Raw genomic sequence first — 24,189 nt, forward strand, 5'->3', positions numbered from 1 at the left:
TACAAGACAAATATAACCAACACAACCAAATCTAATGTACATTTATCCAAAATCCTATTACAAATCTATGAATTCCTACGTGCTCAACTCAATATTCATCCTTGAAACGCTATCCAACACCGCTAACTCATCGTTCCCGACCGGTTCCGATCTGTAATCAAACTAAAAGATGAAAACAATAGGAGGTCAGATTAAACTGAATGAGAAGTAACAATCCAAAACAACAAAACACAGTAATTCAAATCATAAGTTTAAAAGCAACATCAGTTCCCTAGATCTATGTGCGCACAGGGAGTCTAGTTGAGAGGAACATCGATAGCTCTAAGGCTATGTCACTCTCAGGTGAAGCTAGTCAACATCTGAATGACAATTCGCTTCGAAAACAGGGAACAGGAAACAATGTCCCTCAACTCCGTCAATGACCAGCTCGCAAGCCCGATCCATTGACATATCACAATATCAGCATAAGCATTCACAACAACATTTGTTTCAACAATTTCCAAATCAAAGAGCTTTAGTAAAAAGTTTATTCTTAAGAAAATAGTTTGGCCAGACCCTTTAAGGGACTGCTACTACTCACCAAAAAGAATGCATCAAGAAACTAAGTCTGGTACTCTGTAATCACTAGAAGGGCTCCTTGATAATGTCGCCTCTTGAAGCATAATAAATATAACATCACAACAAAGCATACGATACTACAACTAGGTCAATATAGCTCATTGCATCTCCTCCTAAGACCGCAACTTACACATGGACTATATTCTAACATTTCTAATCATGAAAGGATTGTGCACTCTGAACTTAAATACTCTACATGTCATCAAAATATTATAATCGCGATCTAACTTGTTTACATATTTAGTAAAGATTACTCACCTTCTCCATTCTTTATAATTTTTTAATTAAACTTAACGTGTACATTCAAAACCAACCATCAAATATCCTAAAACACCCAGATAATCCCTTCAAGAATATCAAACTTTTCAAAAACACAACCAATATTTATCCCACCATTGATGATTTTCACAAGAAGCTCCTAATTTAAACAAGAACATCAAAATACTTAATATTTCACCAGTATACCACATTTCTCAACAAAACTCATATCTCAATGTCATGTATCCTATCTCTTCAAATTGAATCTACCATCTCTATTCTCAAATAGAGATTTTCATTAGCGTCAAAGATAGGTACACTAACTTACAATACACAATACTCTAAGAATCTAGCAATAATTAGCACAAAACAAAATAAATAAGATAATAGAAACCAGAACAATGTAATACAGCTACGATATGGCTATAACATTCGGCCATAGAAGGTACAGACATGGCTATTGCTCGAAAATCAGAAGAGAGAATAGGAGGAGCCTTGTTCTTCGAAAATCCAAAGCAAGAAAAGAAAGAACACAGAAAAGAATTATACTTGAGGTTTCCCATAAATTTCTCATTTAAGAACTCATCTAATTGATTTATATAAATTCAAAAATTCATCAATATTTAGGGCTTAATACATGGTTAAGGATTAAGCAAGTAAAAGTAGGCCAATGAAACTAACCTCTATAAGAATAAGAGCATGATTATTAAGGAAAAACAAAAGAAAGAGATCAAGAAGGATTACCTTCTGTTAACATTAACAAGAAACGAGAAAGAACGGATTCAATGCTTGTTTTTGGCTTGAATTTGATGTTTAATCAACAGGACCAAAACTCACTGATCCTTCCCCAAATCGGAAGAATTCAAGGTCAAGGAAGGGAAACTTTCGGATGATTCTATACTCTTTGTGGTTCGAATTCAGAGGAAAATGAGCAAGAAAAAATCAATTAACCATAATTTACACAAAACAATCAAGAATGTAGAAGTATAGATAATCTACCTTGAAAATCACGAAGGGAAGAAGAACGGGTCATGCCCTAGCAGCCATTGACGTTTTCTTCAAAGAAATTTAGAGAAATATGGGTTTGAAGGTTCAAAGAGGAATGTCGTGAAAGGGGAGGAGATCGACTATTAGTTAAGAATTTCAGTGTAAATCCGCCATTTTCAAAGGGTATGGCGGCGAGAGAGGAGAAGGAAAGGTTATCTTGCTGGTTTTTGGTTCATACGAAAGGGAAGGGAAAGAAAATGGTTGTCTGGTTCCTTGAGTTCATACGAATAAGGAAAAGAAAGGGGTAAGCTCAGTCCAAGATTCATTGGACCTTACGAGATCCTTGAGTGCATAGGCGAGGTAGCGTATCGACTTGCGTTACCTGCGTCTATTGATCGAGTGCATGATTTGTTTCACATATCTCAGCTGAGATAATACATCAAGGATGATTCACACGTTCTTCAGCCCGAACAGTTGACCTTGGATGACACCTTACAGTATGAGGAGACTCCCGTTCAAATCCTAGATAGGAAGACGCGTGATACACGTCGGGGTGGTGTAGTGCTTGTGAAGGTGCTATGGTCTAATCACGTTACCGAAGAAGCCACGTGGGAGGCAGAAGATGCCATGAGACGTGATTATTCTTGGTTGTTTGCTCAGGTATTTTTAAGTGTTTTTCGCTTTATAGCTATTGCATCTCCTTAGTCTTATTGAGTGAAGTTCGAGGACGAACTTTATTCTAAGTTGGGTAGATTCATAAGATTTCGGAATAATACTAAGTTTTAACGATGCTAAGCCTTAAATTTTTGGTTAGTTCACATAGTTGGGTTAGTTCACTAAGTTACGATATGTATATTAGTTAGATATTTGAATATATGCTGGAGTCTTAGTTTAACTTCGAGGACGAAATTCATTTCAAGTTGGGTAGATTGTAACATTTGAAAAATTAATATTTTAAGACGAGTAAGTTTAAGAGAATTATCAGTGCGAGAATGATTTTAGATACACATGACATAAAATATTTTCAATTTAATTTCTCTTCTTTTCCTTTTCTTTATAATAATAAATAAATAAATAAATATAAATATAAATAAAAATAAAAACCCCTTTACTCAAGTTTTGGGAGTATGATTTCAGTTTCTTGGGAAATAAACCCCGTGATGACCCTGTTTACTCAGTCAACGGTAAGTCGGGTTGTTACACCAGCACATCGACTGTGCTTTGATATTGGCCTTCGTGGAGAGGTGGTAGCTAGATACGAACACCTTCCATATGCCATGGGGGGAGATGACGATTATGTTGCACGACGTGCAACGCATATTGGGCATAGGTATTGAAGGTTCTTTACCGGCCTAGCCTTCTGAGGGGGAGTGGCAGGTCGGTATTACTAATCTGTTTGGGGAGCCCATGTCCGAGACGGTAAAGGATATTCACCAGTGGTTGCGTCAATGTTGCTGAAGTGATGTAGTTGTGTCATCGGTTCCAGGCTATGGAGACCCAGACGACAGCCTACTACATGGCTATTGTCGGCTCTACCCTGGATGTGTTATTTAGATGCTGCTTATTCACACCCTTTTTCCTTTTTTTTTTTTCAGTTTCTGAATGAATGGCCGAGTAGAGTCGCTCCATTGGCGAGATTGCCTGCTGTTGCGGAAATGACCCCCCGGAAAAGACATGCTTTAAATTTATACCTTGGTGATGTTAAAGATTTATTTGCCGAATGGCAAGCTTTTAAGGGGCATGGCCCTTCATAGTCTGTATTTAAACTAATTTACATTAATGCGTTTATTGATTTACATCAATGCTTTTTACATTAAATTTAATTCATGTTTACATCAATGCTTTTATTAATTTACAAAATTAATATACATATTGAATTTCATCTACAATTTCTATAGTAATGACGTATACAATAGTATAACTATGGACTATCTACAAATTGAATCCCATCTACAATTTCTATAGTAAAACTGAATAATGATTTACACATCACGTTACACTATGGACTATCTAAATTTACAGCATCTTCAGCGGTGTTATTATGTTGTGGTGGTCGTGGCTCGCATAGTTTATTCCAAAGCATAATCCTACTAGTAAAGTGTGTTTCTATATGTCTGAAAAATTGTCAACTGCTTCTCTCCAATGTTCGTGGACCGGCGGCAGTGGAGATGAATCCTCGTTTATTAATAGTTGATCAAAATGATTTCTATTCACCCAACATATATGTATAACTTTATTTATACTATGCACGCCCGATGCTTTCCTTAACGGAAGAACCAAACAGTTGTACAACGGATTACCGTCAGCAGAACCATAATAAGCAATGTCATCGGTACATCCATCCAGTGAATATAAGGAGTAGGTCCATTGCCGTGTGAACCAATTCTGAATATAGCATCGTCTAAGGACTCATGCGATAGATACAAACTTAGGTATTGGTCTCTGTTCCTTTGCATTTCCATACACATAGCACGTCTTAAAAGAGGCCATGCCTCCTCGCTTCCCAAATCTGTGGCGACAATAGCTCTAAACCCACAGTTACCATCACCTAAGACATCAATCCAATCAAACAAGTAAGGAGGAAGAATGTGCGGGATGTGATTAGGCCATCAAAACAGTGAAAAATCACGACCTCCTGGATCATCTGAGGTTTGTGTACCGGATAAGTTGAAGCTAAAATTAATTCCAACAGAGGCTTGTGTTTCCCGACCACTAGATCTACCACTTGATCTCCCGCGGGATGAAGATCTAGACCCTCGACCACGAGAAGATTATCTACTATATTCAAACGCACGTTTATTTCTTCTAAGGGTTTTGCTTGTGGTTGGTCTTCCCTTTCTAGGTGGACTTGCGTAAGGCTCAGGTATATCGGCTCCATTAGGGTGTAGTTCATACTCAAGTACCTGAGACAGGCGTCGTACAACTATCGGATCAGATTTTAAGACTTCATCGACCAAAGATTGAAAGTACTCTTTGTCATCGGCGTTCGCGTGTCGTACTCCTTCGTTAGTGTCATCTCCTACCTCAGTGTACGTCAAAGTACTCCAGAATGGATGAATGTCATCCAAATACAAAGCACCTTGTGAACCGATGGACATATATAAATAACAAGCACACGGCAATCCATGGGTGCGTTGAAGTACACAACCGCATTTGTTAAGTACATAATCACCCAAATCTAACATACGGTTATGCTCAAGCCGCAGTTGCTCCAACGCATAGATAGATACATGGCGATATAAAGGTCTAAAGAAATGTTACCGCAACGACCTTGCTACAGTATTCATGGATTGCTGTAGCGCTTGTCGGATCCTGGCTTGCTGGTTTGTAATCTGTGCGTGTGCCCTTTTAAGCAGGGTATCAAATGAGCTATTATCGCTACCAAGATAATACTTGAAAGACGAGTGTTGGCTTTCAACTCTGTTGGTAGTCTGGTTACCCATGTGTAAACATTCATTCGTCCATGCACGCACAAATTTCTCTCTAAGTGGAATCCATGTTCCAGTCAAATACCGAACGACCTTTTTGTTCCTAACCGACCAGGTAGTCATGATCGATTGCCATCTCTGTTCAAATTCGTCAATTGTAGAACTTTCAATCAAGGGGTTCCATCTACTTTTCCTGAATACCTGCCCTTGTTAATTTCTTTTCCCCCCCCACAACTTGTCCACCATGTTCTCAACGTCGTTTGCAATATGCCAAATGCAAAACAAATTCCGCACATCTACATTAATCACAACATTGAACGTAATTAAGACATGTTCAATAAATAGAACGAGAATAATTAATCAACAAAACCTTTTTACTAGGGAAGACGTCACGAATAACTGTAGATAAACCTTCGTCTCGATCAGTTACAATGACGCTAGGAGTAAGGCCTGTGCAAAAAATATCTCTCAATCCTTGTAACACCCACGAATATGACACAGCCACCTCATCTCGCATCAAACAGAACGCAATCAAGAAATTGTGATTGGTTGGCGTCATTCCGATTACTTCACACAATGGCCACTTTTGTTTGTTTGTTTTGTACGTTGTATCTATCAAAACAACATACGGCTACGTACTTATCATTTGGATAGAGGTAGGATATGCAACTAATAATCTGCTCAATCCTCTTTCATTATCCAAGTCTGTCTAGACTACGTAATTAAGTTCTGTGGCCCTATAAAGACAGTGTTGAAGGGAGTCCTACCTTACATCTCTTCCCTCCTTATTGATTGTCTAGCATTATAAATCTAATTCATACTAGTAAAAAAACCAGAAAAATTTTCTCTAATAGAAGTCATGATAAAGGCCGGTTGCATGCCGGTTGCACTAAGTTGTCGTATGTGCTCCCGAATATCTACATTGATCCTATTTGCCCTTACGTGACCATCTCTGTACACTAAGAACGGGTGGTTATGTCTTCCTTTTTCACCAGGACACACCCTTACCGTCCAAGGTCTTTCTCCTGGTTTACGACTACTTGCTACAATCAAAAATTTACACCTACAACTTATACTTTTAGAACCAGGTCGGGCAGTTATGTAAATCACCCCTAAATCCCAATATGTCTCCTTAAAATATATTTACTTATTTGATAGTCAATGCAAAATATTGTGAATGTTAAAGACTTAAGAATTTCCATGAAACTTGCCAAAACTACAAATAAATGCAAGAGATAAGTTTCAAAACCAAGAACACAACATGTTCCTTTTAAAAAATTAAGAAATAATCAGAGAAGAGGATACCTTATAGTATAGGGAGGCAAAATATGTATGAATGTATCCTCTAAAATGACCTCTTAGAAAGTGTATATATATTGAGACACTAGCTTTAATTTAGTGAGCTTTTCTAGCGGATTTATCCATATAAAATATAGGCTCATATTTTTGTAGATAGAGGTAATAACAACACTATAACCACTAGGTCATCATAAGAAGTTTTGAGATACTTTTTGTCAATTGTATATACATATAGACTAATGACTTGTATTTTAATCTTTTATACCTCTTACTTATTATTTATCATTGAATACTCATCATGTATTAGTTATTTATTATTTTGTTATTTATTAATTGTATTAGTTTTGTATCGGTCATATTAGTATGTTACTAGTCATATTAGTATACTAATAGTCGTATTACTATAATATTAGTCTTATTTGCATAAAATTAATCATATAAGTATAGTATGAGTCATATTCGTATTAGTACATTATACGTCGTATAAGCATAATATTAATCATATTGGAATAATAATCTTATTAGTTTAGTATTTGTATAATATTTGTCGTATTAGTACATTTGTACTTGTAATAGTATAGTATATAGTAGAGATGGCCATGGGCCGGTTTATTCGTATCCGAACCGCAAATCGATACGAAAAAATTCGAACCGGCCAACAATCGGGCTTGAACCGGTATGCTTGGCTAGTTCGGGTTGGTTCAAAAAAAAAAATTCGAACCGGACCTGAACCATTGAACCGATTTGATTCAAACCGATGAACCACTGAACGGGTTCAAAAAGCCCGTACTGCACCGGTGAACCGAACTGAACCAATTCGAACCATTTAACTGAACCAATTCGAACCACTTAACCGAACCGATTTGAACCATTAAATCGAACCAATTCGATCCGTTCGAACCAAACCGTTGAACCAATCCTTACAACGGCTCTTTTTTTGAATTTTGAATTTTCCCATCCATATTTTCTATAAATGCACACCTAAACATTCACTTTTTCCTCACATCTCTTCATCTCTAATTCTCTATAAGAAATTTACTCTCTTCTTCATTTTACAATTAGTAAATTAATTAATCTCTGATTATTTCTCCCTCTAATTAACAAAAAAATTAGTTTCAATTTCTTTCTCTGATCTTTAAGTAACCAAAAAAAAACTCTCTAATTATTTCTTTTTCTTTTTAGCATAATAATTAGTCTTTAATTACCAATTTAATCATGTCTTCTTTCCTCAAAAAAAGCTTCAAAAAAAGTTTCAAAGGATCTTTCCGGTGGAAGCAAACATAAAAGAAAACCTTTATCAGACCCATCAACAACACCTTCAATTGCAAACTATGAAGATGACTTCAATACAGATGATGTTTCGGAATTTGGAGCGCAGCTAGAGGCGAAACTTGATGTTGGAGCAACAACTCCTCTAAATGCCGATAAATCTCGACAATCATCGGCTGCGTCGGGGTTAAGTGCTCGACGAGTCACCCAAGATATTGGTAAGCTTAATAAATTAATGTTATGTGTTTAATTGAAGTGTAGTTGATGTTTGATAAATATATTATGTATAATTAATTATAGTTTCTTTTATATTCTAAGTTCATGAAGTGGAAGAAATTAATTCTGATGATGATGAAGGGGTTGATGAACCTCGTAATTCGGTTTTTCAAGGTTGTGGTAGACCTATTTCCTTTATATGGAAATATTGTTCCAAGGTTGCTAAAGTTGAAGAGCCGGACTTTGATGTGTTTTGTGATATTTGTAAGAATGCCGGAGTTAAACTGGTCACTAAGTACTCTATGAAAAAAGATATGTAACTCAATTCCTAATTTTATTAGCATTTCATTACAATTGCATTTTTATTAATACTTGAGTATTACATATTACAGGGACAATTGCTCGACATTTATCACGAAAGCATGGAATCACAAAGGACAGTTATAGTGCTAGTGCAAGCGGGAGCCGACAAACACAACTCCACGGGTATGCAAGTGAAATGTCTGGCACTGGTATGTCTTTCTCTTATAATAGAAACACAATGATTGATGAGTTTAGTAGATATTTGATTAGGGATGAAATGAATTTCATGCATAGAGAATGTAAAAACTTTGAATATTTAACTAGTCTCTTTACAACCACAATTTAGAGTCGTCCCTAGAAACACCCTTAAGCGTCGCACTCAAGTTCTTTATCAAGAAGCTAAGGCTCAATTAATTGAAATGTTTCGTAATTTAGATTATCATGTTAGTTTAACCCTTGATACTTGGATCTCTTGTTTGGTGAGCCTTATATGTGTGTTACCGCCCATTGGATAGATGAGAATTGGTACTTAAAAAAACGTATTATTGCTTTTGAGGTAATGAAGGAGAAACATACAAGTTTGAACATCAACAATCGTATGATAGCCATTTGCAAGAAATATAATTTGCATGATAAAGTATTTTCTATTTCTGTTGAAAATGCAATGGCAAACACTAAGGCAATAGAATATTTGATGTGTGAATCTACATTTACTAAGATTTTAAATGGTGAGTTTTTACATGTTAGATGTAGTGCGCATGTACTTCAGCCAAACGTTCATTTAGTTATTTTAGATGGCATAAGAATAGTACATGAGATTAGTAATAATATGAATGTTGATGTGTTAAAGGATGCACTCCAAGATATGATGGAAAAATGGTTATCATACTTTGAAAATATTCCTTCTATTTATGGTGTTGCTTGTATTATTAATCCAACTGTTAGGGTAGAAGGTTTACGTAAATTGTTACAATTTTATTATGTTTCTCTCAATCAACCTACTTATGATGTTGATGGTTATATTGAATCATGTAAAAGAATTTTACATGATCTTTACAATTACTATGCTTCTATATATAACTCGGGGACTTCAAGTAACAATGCACCATTTGAAGGTGTACAAATATATGGTCCATGTATTTCTAATATTCTCAATAGTCAAAATCGATTTGCTACATCTTCTAGCTCTACCCGTCAATCCATGGAAGTAGATGATTATTTGACTCATCAATTTGAATTCCAAGAAGATCACGAAATCCTAAAATGGTGGCGACAAAATTTTGGTAAATTTTCCATTTTGGCTAAAATTGTAAAGGACATTCTTGCAATTCCAGCCTCCACTATTGCTTCGGAGTCTGCTTTTAGTGCAGGTAGAAGAGTTTTAGATGAAAAGAGGTCTCGATTTGCTCCAAATACCATCTAAATGTGTGTTTGCAAAAAGGATTGGGATCAAGCCGAAAAAAGATCACAAGGCTTAAGGAATGATGATGATTAAGACGATGATGACCCGTCGATGCTGATGGACACGGATACATCGATAGGATCTCCCCCAGAAGAAGATGAAAGCGATTCTGATTAGACTTTTTCAACGACAAACAACTACAACAAAAAAGATACGTAAACAGAACTACGTGGACTTTGAATCCTTCGGGATACGTAGGCAACTTAGTATTTATACTAAGTCCAAGTCCATTCCCCCCCCCCCCCTTTTTTTACTCTCTAGTTAATACGTTAATTATGTATTATTTGTAATTTTGTAGAATATTTAAAGAGATAATAAATTAGTGTATTGATCATTATTTATTGTATTTATTTTTTTATTGGTTAATATGATAAATATTTATAAATATAAAAAAATAATTTGAATTCGAACGAATTATTCAGCATCGAATCGAACCTTGAATCGGTCGTGAATCGAACCTTGATTCGACTCGAATCGAAAAAAAAGCTCAGTCGAACCGGAACTAGTTCACAATTCGATGGGCTTGAACCGGGACCGAATCGGAACCGGTCATGAGTTGTTCAGGTTCAGGTTCAAAAAAGTTTGATCTGAACCGATGGCCTATTCGAACCTGAACCGTTCCGAACCAAACCATGGCCATCTCTAGTATATAGTATTAGTCAAATTAGCATATTATTAGTCGTATTAGCATAATATAAGTTATATTTGTATAGCATTAGTCCTAATAGTGTAATAAGAGTTATATTAACACAATATTAATCGTATTAGTTTTGTATTAGCCTTACTAGTATATTATTACTAGTATTAATTATTTTTTTCTTAGCCTTTTTTTAAGTACACGACTACTTTGCGACCATCCTAAGATAAAAATCAAAATAAAGGTAATAAAGTTCAAGTGTTAAATTTTTAAAAATAAGTTTATCAATGACTAGCCAGCGCCATATAGCTCGTCGCAAAAAAATTATATTTTTTAACCTTTTGTGTACCGTTTAGGATTTTCTAGTGATCTCACATAATTTATGAAATCATGATTTAGAGCTGTTTTGAATGATACGTCAACCTTAGAGATCATGATATTCAAATATCTCTTATCACTATAAACATAAACTTTAGAAGGAAAAGAGAATAATAAAGGTATTCCAGGTGATTAATTATATAAAGCCATCTTCTTTTACCATATATAAAAAAGTTAATAAAAAAGAAATATATTAAATTTATTGATAAAATAAAATATATTTACAATAAATAAGACGTAAAATAAAAATTTTACACATGACCTCTAAAAATTTCATAACGTTCTGAATGAATGAAGTCTTGAGATTACTCATCAAGTAATACACATTATTTGAATACAACCAAAGTTACCAAAGTTTATCACAATAATTAATTACTTATTTGGATTACAGTCTTACATGATAGGCTGATAAAAAAAAAATAATTAAAAATAAAATTCAAACTGCTTTTAGAAAAAGCGATACATGTTCTGAATCTACACTAACGCTTTTGAAGTAAAAAAGTAACAGCGCAATTTTGAGTAGGAAAAGCATGAAGTAAATGTTGAAATGCATGGTAAACAAGTTTATGATGCAATAAATGGAGTATATGTTGTCCAAAATGATGAGAAATGAGTGATTTAGAAAATGCTCCAATGTATTTAGCTAAGAATTGTGCTTTTTCCCATTTGTCTACAATTTCAGAACCCACTTCATTTACTGTTGTGTTGCTGTACTTTATTTCAAATGAGCCTTCTTTTTTAATTATGCTTCCAATTTCTTCTTCACTGGCTATGTATACTGGGAAATTCATTTTGTCTACACTCTCTTCCTTGATCAACCCCTGATCATCATTAATTAACACTAAGTGTTGTTAATAATATCAGATTTAATTATTATCCCTTTTATTTTTATTTTTTTGGTAGTGGTCTTGCATATATTTGCTTTTTGTTAAGGGAATTTATTTTTTACTTTGAAATTAAACCTATTTTCCAATTACAATAAGATAATTTATTTTCTATTGTGTGGTTTGATAGAAAACAATTAAGAGAGTGTTAGTGTAAATGCCAAAACGTTTAATAATGACGTTAATTTTAATCACTTAGTCGAACATGTCTTAGCTTGTACTTTGGAGAGGAACAATGAGGATGTATCGAATGATTGTGAATTAAAATTTGGAATGATCGATGAAGTGCTTTGTGTGGGACGTTTGAGGCATCACTAGAGGAGGAATCATGCTTTCAATGAGTCAAGGCATGGGAAAGTTGTTGCTCAATCAAGGCAACACAAACAGAATAAACAGAGGGGGCCTGAAGCTACTACTCGTTCGAGCACCTTAAGGGCTCGTTCGAGCAACAAGTCAGTAGGTTTTGATGAGGGGTGTTTCGTTCTAGCACTGTCATGGCTCGCTCAAGCACTCTACCTAGAATACTGTTTTGGTCAGTTTTTGATGCGTATTTGTTATTGAAAAATCGATGATGAGTTAAATTATTTTAAACAATTTTTTCAACTTTCTATTTTAAATCCTTTTACAAACAAAAAGAGGGAACATTTTAAATCTCTTCTACAAACTAATTTAATTAGCTTTTAAATATCATCTATACTCTTTTATATTTTTATCTTTTATTTTTGTCTTAACTTTCTCTTTATAACCCAAGTACATCTGATTATTAAACCAAAAGAAAAGGACAAAAAAGTATGAGTAAATCTCTTTTTTCTTTGAAATATTTGAGTCACCATCTATTAAATGGGATCAAATTTAATTAACCTCATGGACTTATTAATTGAAAGTAGCAAATCAAAGAGTGGCGGAGAATCAGGTCGTATTAATTGTAAAATAAGTATCACTTTTCAGAAAAACATTAAATTTGATTATGACATAATTTTACCTTTCCTCGGCCTACTTATAATAAAAAAAATAAATAAAATAAAAAGTGATGGAGAGAAGAATTAACCTCATGAAAAAGGCAAGTAATGGCATTGGTAAGGATATTCAACTCAAAAGGCTGCCAAGTAGATGAGTTTGTAAGAGATTGTCTACCTCTGGTTGTCAAGAGCATGAAGCCTTTGGATACAACTTCTTTAGTACGACATTTAAGGAATTGGGTAAAGTCTCTTTGGAATTGACCCAAGTAAGCTTTTGCAACATTCTCTTCACTTTTTTCTGATATATAAATGTTCCCCTTGTTTATTGCTTCCCCTTGCTTATTGTACAACTCCATGGGTTCCTTCACATTATCATCATATATATAAGGAGATTCGTTAGCAACATTATCATCGTATATACGATATACAGTGTATTCCGTTTATAATATTATGATCAAGGTTTAAGAAGGGATGAAAGACGAAATACCTTACTTTTATTATTATTATTATTATTATTATTATTATTATTAGCAATATATATATTTTATCAAATTGGTCCTCCTTGCTAGACTTCTTAAAAGATCAATTTAATCTATCTCTTTTGCTCGTATATTTCATTATTCAATTAATTATTGATCTCTTTAGTTAGGATTTAGTAAATTTTAATTGTCCGATTAAACAGGAAATTGACAATTTTATTTGCCATCAGAGATGTTCAATTGGAAGGATCGACCTAACAAATCAAGCTCAGTCACTTTTAAATGGGTCTTTAATTAACATTTTAAAATGGGTCATTGATTAATTTTTTGGTTGTAATTACTATCAAGATTCAAGCTTTATTTTCTTGTTCATTTAAACACAAATTTGAATACAATTCTAATTAGAATGCTCGATGTAGTCTAAATTTAGAGAATCTCCTTAATGGTTAGTTTTTGTTTTGTTATTGTTATTCTTCATCCACTTACACATTTTGTTTAGTTTATTAATTGCATCATAAATTACCTTTCCATTTCAATAGTCCCAACTTATTCTTTATTTTTATCTCAATTATTTATTTTTGCAATTCTCATGTATTTTTTGTTATTTTCCAACAAAATAATATTCACCTGTATTTTTTCTTATTCTCCAACAAAATAATATTTACACCGTAAAAAAGGGAATAATTTGATAGGGAAAGAGGGAGTATATATATAATTGTTGGGATGAGTTATCCCACATCGATAAATTGAAAATGGTGTGCACGCTTTATAAGCTATTAGAGACCTTCTTCCCATTGCCATATGATTTTGGGATGGTATATATCTCTTTGGCTTATGAAGTGTGTGCACTTGTGTCCCCCCGTTAATATGCTGGCATTAACAATAAGTCCAGCCTAATTTAATATAGTATCGGAGCCGAAGGTGGTTCCTGGTATGATGTGGTTCACATGTGAGGGGGAGTGTTGGAAATACTTCACATGTGAGACAAGATCCCACATCGATAAAATAGTGGGTTGTTGACTTGAATATATAGTGGGTGAGCTAATCTTCCTACTACCATATGGTTTTGAGAAATAATGAACCTCACCAAGTATATGTGCAAGTCAACGCTCTTGACTCCCCACGGGTCTCCCGTGTCTACACGAGTGGGCCACGGTGAAAATTATGTGACGAATTGTCACGGCCTAATAATAATAGTATAGGAGTAGCACTTTTCAAACATCTAAAACACAAACCTGGGATAACCAATGAAGAGCATAACTTGAATGAACAAAATGCAAAGTGTTGAGAGGAAAAAGGGTGTCATAAAAAGAGCCAGGAACAGCCTTGAACAAGCACAGGGGAACAACTTCATCTCTTTTCAGAATTTCCAAATTTAGTAAGTCTTTGAACAACAACTTATAATCATTTGAAGGTAAATCATTCATGTATATTTGGATTGTAGGCTCTTGATGGAGATCTTCTTTGCACTTTAATTCATTACACTTCTTCTCTATAATTTCTACCACCAAAGATACTAAAGCCAATGGTACTGGGCCCACTCCACAACCCATATCAGCCACATGAATTTCCTTTGATGAGATATTTTCTTCTTATATTGATGAAATTGCATTCTCTAGTATATGTTGGTTCATAAGCCATACTTCTTTCTGTAACAAATTAAATGGTTGTTGGTTAGAGTTATTGATTAGAGTTTGGTTAGTTAGAAGTATTGGTTAATTTTCTAGCAAATTAATACGTCATGTTTAAGCATGTTGTTATGGAAATATTTGATAAAAAATAATTGCTGATTGTTGGCTATTTATTAGAGAAAAAAGGTATAAAAGTCAAAAATCTAATGAAAAAACCAACAAAAATATTTATTTGGCTGTTTGACCAACAAAAAAAACCAAAAACCAATAAAAAAGTCATTTATAAAAACACTCGATCACTTTATAGATTTATATGAAGGCTGAAAACGATGCTATGTTAGAGATCAAATAACGTGTTTCAATATCTAATATCACGAAGATCGAAAGTATGAAGTCTTGTGACAAAAAAATTACGCTATCAATAAAATCGATGTTTGTAGGAAATAACAATGTAATAAAAACGACACAAAGATTTAACGAGGTTCACCCAATTAAGGCTATGTCCTCCGGTGTGTGTAGTATCTCTTATATTATCAAAGGAGTTTAAAGAACTCTCAAATATGGAAAATTACAATTAAGGCTAGTGTTTGGCTTGGGGTGTATTTTGTGGATATGTTACAATAGCATATGAGATCTCTATTTATATAGGTTTGTACATTAATGAGTATTACATAATTAAGGCTAAGGATTAATGCACAATAAACAACTTCAAGGAACATTAAGAGTCAGAAATCGAATCCAATGCTCGATGAAGACAATGCTTCATTACTTCGATGCCTCGTACAAGAATTCTCTTCCTTTAGTCTTCTCATTAACTATCATTCATCATGCCTTAATTACCATCATAATATGCATGTTTAAGTGCCTCCATCAACACACCATTTACTCCATGCATTGATCACCAACTTAAACACCATCATTAACACACAAATTAATCCACCAACTTAACTACACATTAAATGACTAACTTAAACATCCAAAAGATTTCACTTTTATGCACTCATACTAATGCATAGTCTTGAATTAAGTCACCAATAACTAAGAGTTTTAAGGCATGTTATATTAATAATTTAGTTCAGTTTGAATAAGTTACAAATAATAGAATATATAAAGTATTTAGGACTTTCAACCATAAAACATCTTATAAAACTCAACCTATTAATTATATTTTTGCCTTTCACCACTCAACCAATTAATATCATTTGTGTTAATTTAAATTTAGTTATTATTAGTAAAAGAGAACATACTCGAATAAAAAAATTAAAAAAAATAGAAATACTTGGACCGAAGAATTTCGAAAATAACTTAGCTCACCATCACCTTCATTCATATGAAGAAACTGTTTTAGATCTATTTGTGTTTCTATCTTCATGTTGCCTCGCTTATTGTCCTTTGTTCGTTCCATCCCTTAGCTCAAATAACAATGTGTTATCACAAACTGTCATAGATCTATACTACAACTATATGTGTGTTATCACAATAGATTTTAAATTTTAATATATTTCTAGATAAGTAACGTAAAAAAGTTATACTCTCTCCTATTCATTTTAAATGTTTTATTTACTTTATGTTTTTTTGTCCAATGCACTTATTTAATCCATAATATATTTAATTATGTACAATTAAAAATTATAAAAAGTTAATATTAATAAACTTTACATTAAAACGAATCAAATAAAATCACGCATGACTATGTTTTAACTTATAGATTAATAATAAAATACAATTTGTGTCACAAAAGTAAATGAGCCACCTAAGGTGAGAAGGAGGGAGTAAAAGTCATAGAGTCCCTCCTATTCATCCAAATCCAATGTGTCTCATTTGGGTTTTCACTATTTTTTAATTGGTTAACCACATGTGAAAGAAAAAGGGTTTTCAAATTTTAATTGGGGTAAAATAGGTTAGTAAGTATAAAGGTGTGAAAATATAAAAATTTAATAAGGGTATATTGGTAAAGTTAATATATTTAAAATAGAAATGAAATACTTAGGATGAATAGGGAGTACTAATGAAAAACTTTGCCCTCAATAACCGTATTTAATTTCAGTCGCAACAATGAGTTTTCATAAATTCTTGTGAGAGACAGTCTCTTTGAGAGGCAATCTCTAATTAGACCGGTCCATAAAGAAAAATATAGAGTAAGAATTTGCATTACAGCTAGTCTCTTGAGAGACGTATCTCAAGCCCAGTCCATTAAAGATTAATGTCTACTTACCGTACTCTTAATGCATACTTATATTATCTTTAATGCTTAATTACCGTATTTTAATGTCTACTTTCAATATCTTAAATGTTTACTTATATCAATGTAATGTCTACTTACAATATTTTAAAAAATATATAATTGGCCATCCAGAATAAGCCCATAAGTTTTGGGCACTACATGCCGATTACTTCATCTTGATTAATCAAAGTAGTCGTCATCACCATAGATCTTGATGGAGATGGGTATTGTTTTGTGTTGGTATTATTAGTGTGTATCATCACAGTAAAAAAAAAAGTCAACTTACCGACTAAAATTCACCGACTAATTTTATTTTCCGACTAATTTACCACTGAATTAGTATTTGGTTGGAATTTTAAATTAAAAAAAAACAAAAGTTAAATTAAAAATTTCCGACTTGGAAAAATTCCGACGGAATTCCGACTAAAATTCAGTCGGAAATATTAATTTCACAATTTTGTACAATTTGGTTTGTAATTATTGTCTGCCACCATATTTTGTCTACCATTTTATTTGGTTAGTTTGTAAATTTGTCCTTTGTTTAATTACTTGGTTTTATTAACTTTGTAAATTTTATTTTTTAGAAATTTGTATTTATTTACTTCTATTTATTTATATTGTTTAATTTGTTGGAATTCGAAAAATATACTTTGTTTGATTAATTTTGATTTCTTTAACTTGTTTGATTGAATCTCGTACTGTTTGTGTATTATTGTTTTGTCTCTCTTCATTAATTCACTCCAACTAATAATAATACTACTCTAGTACGACTAATTATATACTAATACTACATTAATACGTCTAATACTACACTAATATGTCTAACACTACAGTAATACGTCTAATTATATATTAATACAACTAAATGACTAATAATATACTAATAATTCACTAATACGAGTAATAATATAATTAATACAACTAATAATATATTATACTACATTAGTAAGACTAATAATACACTAATACGACTATACAAGTAATACAATACAAACAACTAATATATACTAATACTACATTAATCGGATGCAGCTCTCAAAATTGAATAGTTAAATTGTATTGTAATAATGCACTAATACGAGTAATAATATACTAATACAACTAATAATATAATAATAACACAATAATACAACTAATAATAAACTCATAAGACTAATTATATACTAAAATAACTAATAATATACTAATAATGCATTAATACGACTAATAATATATTAATATGACTACTTATATAATAATACACCAAAACAACTAATAATAAAACAATAGTTTACTAATACAACTAATAGAATAATACAACTAATAAAATACTAATATTACACTAATAGGACTAATAATATATTAATACGACTAATAATATACTAATACAACTAATAAAATACTAATACTACACTAATAGGATTAATAATACATTAATACGACTAATTATATACTAATATAACTAATAATATACTAATATTACTAATAATATATTAATACGAATAACATGCTAATACGCCTAATACTATACTAATATTAATAATAACATATTAATATAATAATAATATATTAATATGACTAATTAATAATAATAATAAAATATAGATTAAAACGACTAATATTATACAAATATAACATTAAGGTACGAATCATATAATAACATTACAAAATATATCACGAAATATCACTTGGCTGAAGTGTTGTGCTTTGAATCTTGAGGTCTCAAGTTCGAAGACTGCTAAGCGCATTTGATTGTGGAGCTATGCAAGGATGCCAGCGGAATGGATGGCACACGGGTACACATGGCACGGCAGGTGGCTCCTTAAGCCTCATGGTTTCAATGGGGTTGAGCTCTTTAATTTTTTTTATTAAATTCTCCGACTGTTTTATAGTCGGAAGTCCGACTAATTTGCTACCATCACGTTTAGTCGGAATTCCGATTAAATTTACTACTATATCATGTTATTCGGAATTCTGACTGAATTTACGACTAAAAAATTTTTCCGACCAACCCAAAATAGTCGGAAATCAGTCGGCATAGAGTTATAACGACTAATTTCCGATTATTTTGGGTAGTCGGTAAATTGCCTTTTTTCTGTAGTGTCAGTTGGATTATTATACTCCAATTTACATACTGCCACTTGTCTGCAGCATACACATATAGAATTATTTCTTCCCTTTTATTATACTTTAATTTAATATTTTATTTTTTATCCAATTGAATTTATTATTTTAATTATTTATATCTTAAGTAACAAAAATCTGAATCTTATAGAAAATCAATATTATGAAAATATGTGATAATTAGATGATTTAAATAAAATTTTGATTAATTAGAGTATTATTTTACATATTAATCGTAATATATAAAATTAAATGATAAATCAAACCAAAATGTTAATGTACAAGTATTTCATAATAGAGGAAGTATTTTACATGGTCCTTAAGCTATAAATGATATACTCCCTCCTATTCAACTCAAATGTACCATTTGCTTTATGCACTCTATCCAATGCACTTATTCAATCCTAAATATCTCTAATTGTGCATAATTAAAAATTATGAAAAAGTAATATGAATAATTCTTACATTGAAACGAATCAAACAAGATCTCATTTGACTATGTTTTAACTTATAGATTAATAAAAAATACAAATTAAAAGTAGGAAATAAATAGTGTTGAAAAGTAAATGAGAAAACTAATGCTGATTATGAGGTTGTATTAAGTTTTAAAGATGATAACAAATTTGCGTGGCAACGTAAATGGCAATAATTGATTACCAAGAAACATTTATATTCTATATATATTTTTATATATATACACCCTTTATTTTACAATGTGTCAATGTTGAGTATATTTAACTTTTTGTACGGTTATTAAATATAATCGGAAAATTATATGGGGTGATTTTGAATTTTAGCTTTTTTATGTGGTGGACAAAATTTATTTTAATTTGCATGGTAATCTTAAGCTTCTAACTTTTTTACTTGGTAGGCAAAAGACTAAGTTTTTTGTTAAATTAGGATTATTTTTATCTTATCATAACGACCTTTTCCCAATCATCTTTAAGGAGCACTCTTTGAAATTTTGGTCGAAATGAGTACTTAATCTAATAAAAAATTTAACATTTTGTTTACCAATGGAAAAGTTAAAAGCCCAAGGTCAGGATAATAAAAAGTTTATCTACAACACGTAAAATTAAAAAACTTACAGTTACCAGATAGAAGTTTCCAACATGATTCAAAATTTAATATCTATAAATACTCTTTAGTAGTAAAGTCTTTCTAGTTAGTGACGGACTTAGGATTTGAAACATGGGGTAATGAGTTTAATAAAAACGTCTTAATTTTCATTAATAATAAAGCATCACATTATAGACTACAGTATAAATATAGTAAAACAAAGACAAAACTCAACTGATCCTTTAAAATAACTAACAATAGAGCATTTCTTGATTGTCTAGCCCTCATAATTTTAAGCAAATAAAATTGAAATTATCATAATTTAAAGCAAATTAAAATTCTAATTCATAAACAATTAAACAAATGATACCCAAATCATGCACATATAAAATTAATTTTATTATAATTTAAACCAAATTAAAATTATACACAAATTAGAAAACAGACGTCCAATTTGAGTAAAAGAAACATGGGCCGTTCATCCTCTATTTTTTGAAAATTATGGTAACTATTAATTTTAATAAATTTGTAGTTTTCTTTGTAAGAATATCATTGCTCTTTTTTTGATAAAACTAAACTATAAAATAACAATATTAGCATAAACTATAGATAACAAAAAAAGCATAATGAGAGGTACGACTCTGTAAATGACAACTACTCAATCCAAGTAAGTTGGGTTCTACTTAATGGAGTTTTTTGATGGTATTTGAAGTTGATAGGAGCTAAAAACTTTATATTGTAGACATTAATAATCTTCTATAAAATATATTAATAAAGAAACGACTTGAGATACGTGTTATATCGTTATTAAAAATTTTTCCGCTTTTTTTCTATTATTGATAGAGAAACTTTTGATATGACTTGAAATTTAAGGAAACACGTAATATTTGTTAATTGACTTAAAACTATGTGTGATGATCTATTGAAATACTATATTTCCTTATATAAACCAAAAAAGAACATACATGAAAATTTTTATTTTAACATAAATAATAAATTATTATCACATAATAAATAAGCTAACTGATTTGACTATTTTTTCAACTAAATTCTCCCTCCTATCTATCGTGGTTGAAGACTTTTAAATTTTAATTATCAATAATAACTATGAGTATATATTTTAATATTGTTGTATAATAAATTATTTATTCGCTATTATAATGATAATATCATAACAGATACAAAGATTTAATAATTATGTTTATACTGTAAATAAATTAAATTTATAAAATAATATCATTATTCATATCAATAAATATTTATAACATTCATGTTTTACACGGTAATATATCTAGTTATGTGGCTAAATATGGTATTACGTTATTTTGATACATAATGTATTCTATATTGTTAGTTAGAATAAAAGTAAATGTATTCTATATTGTTGGCAAAGGAGTAGTTATTTTGATATATAATTGTCTTTTAAGTTGATTTTGACCTTAACTTTGACTTGTTTAACCCTAATTAATTCAAACCCTTGATCCCCCCCTTCAAGTTTTCATGGGATGGAGAAATAATTCATATTAAGAAAAAGGAAAATATCATCTAAAACTATATCATACCTCTACAAATGCAATATATACTTCCTCCCTCGCTAAAATTTGTTCTATATTAGAATATTTCATTTAAAGATAGAAAAACTTAAACATAATTTTATGAGTAAAAATAGCTTGAGTTTAAATATATTCATATCAGATTTTATAAATTTGTTTTAATATATATAATTTAAATATTTTTGGTATATCTAAATGAAGCATTTTAAAGTTATTAATTATTAGTGCTTAAAAAAAATTGTAAAAAATATATAAAAAGAAATACTCCCTCCGAACCAATTTAGATGTCCCATTTGCTTTGGCACGATTATTAAGGAGGACGTGGGGTCCATTAAAAAGGGTAAGTAGTAAAGGGTAAGTAGTAAAGGATAAGTAGTGAAAGGTAAGTAGTGAAGGGTAGTTGGATAAGTAAGGTATATGGGGGTATATTCGTAATTACTTGTGTGAACTAAGGATATTTAAGTAAAAAAATTGACAAAAATAGAAATGAAATAACTAAAAAGACTTTGTCAAATAAGAAAATGGGACAACTAAATTGGTTCGGAGGGAGTATATAATAAAAAAAGTTTCAAAATCGAGGGAATATCTAAGTGGGCCATGTCTTTTGTTTTTAAGTCGAAGTACTAATTAAATGTAGAACCGTTGAGTGGTGCACACGATGACCCATTTCACGGTGAAACAGTCTCATACAAGACTTATTTCCATAAAGGTAGTGGTAATCAAGGATGTGTCTGGGTCGGATCGATGTTAGGTCTAGCTAGCTTGATTCAGATTTAGACCCTATTTTTTTTATTAGACCTAGACTTGGACTTAGATCTATAGTTTAGACCCAGACCCAGACCCGTAGGGTCTGGTGGGTCTAAGGTTTAGATTTGAATCCAAAGCAATATCTTTTATATAAATATTTTAAAAATATATAATTACAACTTTCAAACATTCATATAAATTATTTAAACATTCTCAACTAACAAGGACTTACTAATACTTTATACTAATTGAGTGACCAAATATATAAAGTTTTTCAACATTAAAATCTTAGAACGAAATATTCATCAAGTCTTTCGATTTTTAAAGTATAGATACAACGACCACATTTCAAATTATATTAACCGACAAAGTTCCAAATCGTGTAATTTTCCAAAATATAACCAAGTTCCTAATCAAACGATTAGGTACACGTGATATCTAATATATAATTTTGAAAAAAAAATGTAAATGGGACCATGGGTCGGATTTGGCTCGAATTAATAGGGTTTCAACTTTCAAATATGTTGACCCAGACTCGAAGGTTATACATTCCATATCCGACATAAAATAGATAAATTCAGACTCTTAAATTAAGTTTAGATCTGATCTAGATTCTTAGAATCCAAACCCATGCTCACCCCAAACCTGTGTTCGTTTATGTTTTCATAACTTCTTCACTTTATTTCATTGTCCTTTTATACTATATCTATTTCATTTCTAAAGGTTTCAACTTTAATTTATCTTTTAAAGATTTTAACTTTAGGTGGAATTTGCTTTTAAAGCTGCTTTTAACGTAATTTGATTAACGGGTCATCTTCAACCTTTTTTGATTATTTTTTAATTTACGTTTATTTTGTAATTAAGAAATCGTTAAAAATAATATCATCCTTCCACTTTCATCCTTCTTAATCCTTCATGGTTGGTGAACTCAATTTTTTCTTTGTATTGAGAGAAGAATTTCAACAACTTTTCTAATGGCACGCAAAACAATTATAGTAAGTCTTTCCTGCTACAGCTAATTCTCCAAGCTCAAAAAATATTGCATATATATAACAAATACCCCAATTTGTAGAGATTTAAAGACTTACCATTTGATTAAATGTACACATAGTTATGAAATGGTAAAGAAGAAAGAGATGAATAAGGATTAAAATGGTGAAAGTTCATGGTGACAAGGAAGAAATCAGATGAAGAAACAAAAAAGATAAAAAAACATTTAAATGATGAGGAGGCCATGATTGAGAGTTGAAGAGAAGAAATCAGATGAAGAAATCAAAAAGAAGAAGGTAACCGAATGTTCCAAGTTACGAAAACTCGAACATCTATAAAAACAAAACTAATTAAAAATTAAAACTTTTAAAAGATAAATCAAAGTTAAAATCTTTAACGGGAAAGAGAGAAAATTTGTACCTTTACAATTAAATTTCCTTCAAAATATTGTTCCATCTTTTTATTATTGTACTGCCTCCGTCCAATCATTGCATTAGTTTTTCATTTTGAGTTTGTCTTAATTATTTTACATTATTTTTTTACTTGAAAATAAATTACAACATTTTCTTAATCTCAACCACATATTTAAAGTCTCTTTTAATATCACTAAAACAAAAATAGTGAAAAATTCACAGTTTCATCCTCTTAAGAGTCATGACAAATGGAGAAATATTATTGAATGAAAAATGACTACATGATATATTA

At 31.3% G+C, this 24,189-nt stretch overlaps 1 protein-coding gene across 2 annotated transcripts; it reads right to left on the minus strand.

Moving 5' to 3' along the window:
* Positions 1-14,790, minus strand: LOC130810581 (caffeine synthase 1-like). Of its 2 annotated transcripts, none has more exons than XM_057676693.1 (3): positions 14,413-14,790; positions 12,788-13,060; positions 1-162 (listed from the first exon to the last, which is right to left on the minus strand). In XM_057676693.1, exons 1-3 carry the CDS (start codon positions 14,728-14,730, stop codon positions 76-78), a joined length of 678 nt encoding a protein of 225 aa, XP_057532676.1. In that variant the 5' UTR covers positions 14,731-14,790; the 3' UTR covers positions 1-75. The 2 variants fall into 2 exon arrangements, with proteins under 2 accessions (XP_057532676.1, XP_057532675.1); XM_057676692.1 differs by lacking the exon at positions 1-162 and adding an exon at positions 11,272-11,676 and having other exon boundaries at positions 14,413-14,787.
* Positions 14,791-24,189: the final 9,399 nt, after the last annotated feature.

Source organism: Amaranthus tricolor, chromosome 4, assembly GCF_026212465.1.
Source record: "Amaranthus tricolor cultivar Red isolate AtriRed21 chromosome 4, ASM2621246v1, whole genome shotgun sequence".
Classification (NCBI taxonomy): Eukaryota; Viridiplantae; Streptophyta; class Magnoliopsida; order Caryophyllales; family Amaranthaceae; genus Amaranthus; species Amaranthus tricolor.